The following is a 1,716-nucleotide window of genomic DNA, read 5'->3' on the forward strand; positions in this document are numbered from 1 at the left end:
GGGGGGGTGATTTCTCGCTTTCTGTCTCTCTGTCTCTCTCTGTCGGGCGAACACATGCGCCCTATAGCAAAAAACTCTCAAAAAAAAAAAAAAAAAGAAAGAAAATAAATACAACAGCCCAAGAAAAGACGAGGACTTGAATTAAAGCAGTGACAAAGGAATAAAGAGTAGGTAACACAGATCTGCAAGACATATAAGAGACAGAATAGATAAAATTTAAAATTACTCCCTGAGTCCTGACTTCAGTGAATAAGTAGGAATCCAAAACAGAAAAAACAGGGAAAACAGGCTTGAGAGGAGAGTTTATGAGATTTTCAATCAAAGACTGTAAAAAACAAAGCTCTACTTTTTCCCCCCATGGTTTTTGAATATATTACTCACCAAGGAATCTGCATAAACAGAATGATGTATATAAGAGAGGTTAAAAAAAAAAAAGTATTCTGGCCATACTCACCAGTAATCTCACAATTATTATCTTCTGAATTCTGATTCCTAGAAATCAAGAAGTAGTTTTTATTAGGTACATTCCAAATTCATAGAAAATAGGTATTATGGGAAAACTATGAATAGATCTCAAAATTTTTTGTACCAAAATAAACTAATCCTTTTTTTTAAAAAAAGGAAAGTTTTAAAAAATTATTTATTAAATTTTATTTATTCATTCACTTATTTTTAATTTCACAGAGGGAGACACAGAGAGAGAGAGAGAGAAAGAGGGGAAGTGAGAAAGCAAGCCACCAGGTCAGGACTTGAACCGTGGTCAGTCATGTGGGAGTGTCCAGCACCTTAACCACTATGCGTCACCTGCTGGTCCCTAAACTAATTATTTATCTTCATCTTCTAACAAACTTTTTTTTTTTTTGGAGAGGTTTTCGCTATAGGGCGCGTGGGCTTGCCAGATAGACAGAGAGAGACATAGAGACAGAAAGCGAGAAATCACCCCCTGGGGGGATGGTCACGCCGCAATCCCTTCTCCATTCTCCTCTTGGGATCTTGGGCATGCACACACATGCGCCCGGCGTGAGTTCTAAGCCACCAGGTCTGGGACACGAACCGTGGTCGACTACGTGGGAGTCCAGCGACATAGCCATTACACTAACTGCTGGTTCCCATCTTCTAACAAACATATTGAAGTCCCTTCAAATGTGCTGCTTGCTTATTTAAAAATATCTATCTATCTATCTATCCACACACATATGTGTATGTGTGTCTATATATATATGTATATACATATAGTATGTGTACATATATAATGTATATATATATAATGTGTGTATATATTACATATATAATGCATATGTATAATTTATATATAATGTGCATATATATGTGTATATATTATATATATAATGTGTATATACACATATACATATATATAATGTGTGTATACACACACACACACGCGCACATATAATTTATTTTCCAGAAATATAGCCATAAAAAAAAAAAAAAAAGAAAATAGGGAATAGCAATTAGCGTAATGGCTATGTCGCTGGACACCCATGTAGTCGCAGTTCGAGTCCTGGATCCGGGGGCTTAAACTCATGCCAGGCATGTCTGCGTGCGTGCCCAAGATCCCAAGAGGAGAATGGAGAAGAAGGGATTGCAGCGTGCCCAACCCCCCTGGGGGGGTGATTTCTTGCTTTCTGTCTCTCTGTCTCTCTCTCTGTCTTTCTGGTGAGCACACGCGCCCTATGGCAAAAACCTCTCAAAAAA

At 37.8% G+C, this 1,716-nt stretch overlaps 1 protein-coding gene across 1 annotated transcript in view; it reads right to left on the bottom strand.

Moving 5' to 3' along the window:
* The window catches only part of KNL1 (kinetochore scaffold 1), a 74,667-nt gene that overhangs the window by 43,494 nt on the left and 29,457 nt on the right, over positions 1-1,716 (bottom strand). The window contains exon 8 of the mRNA XM_006158693.3: positions 455-492. Within this exon, the coding sequence (XP_006158755.1) occupies positions 455-492 (38 nt within the window). The remainder of the gene's footprint in view (positions 1-454; positions 493-1,716) is intronic.

The sequence above is a fragment of the Tupaia chinensis genome, unplaced genomic scaffold (assembly GCF_000334495.1).
Source record: "Tupaia chinensis unplaced genomic scaffold, TupChi_1.0 Scaffold000605_1, whole genome shotgun sequence".
Lineage (NCBI taxonomy): Eukaryota > Metazoa > Chordata > Mammalia > Scandentia > Tupaiidae > Tupaia > Tupaia belangeri.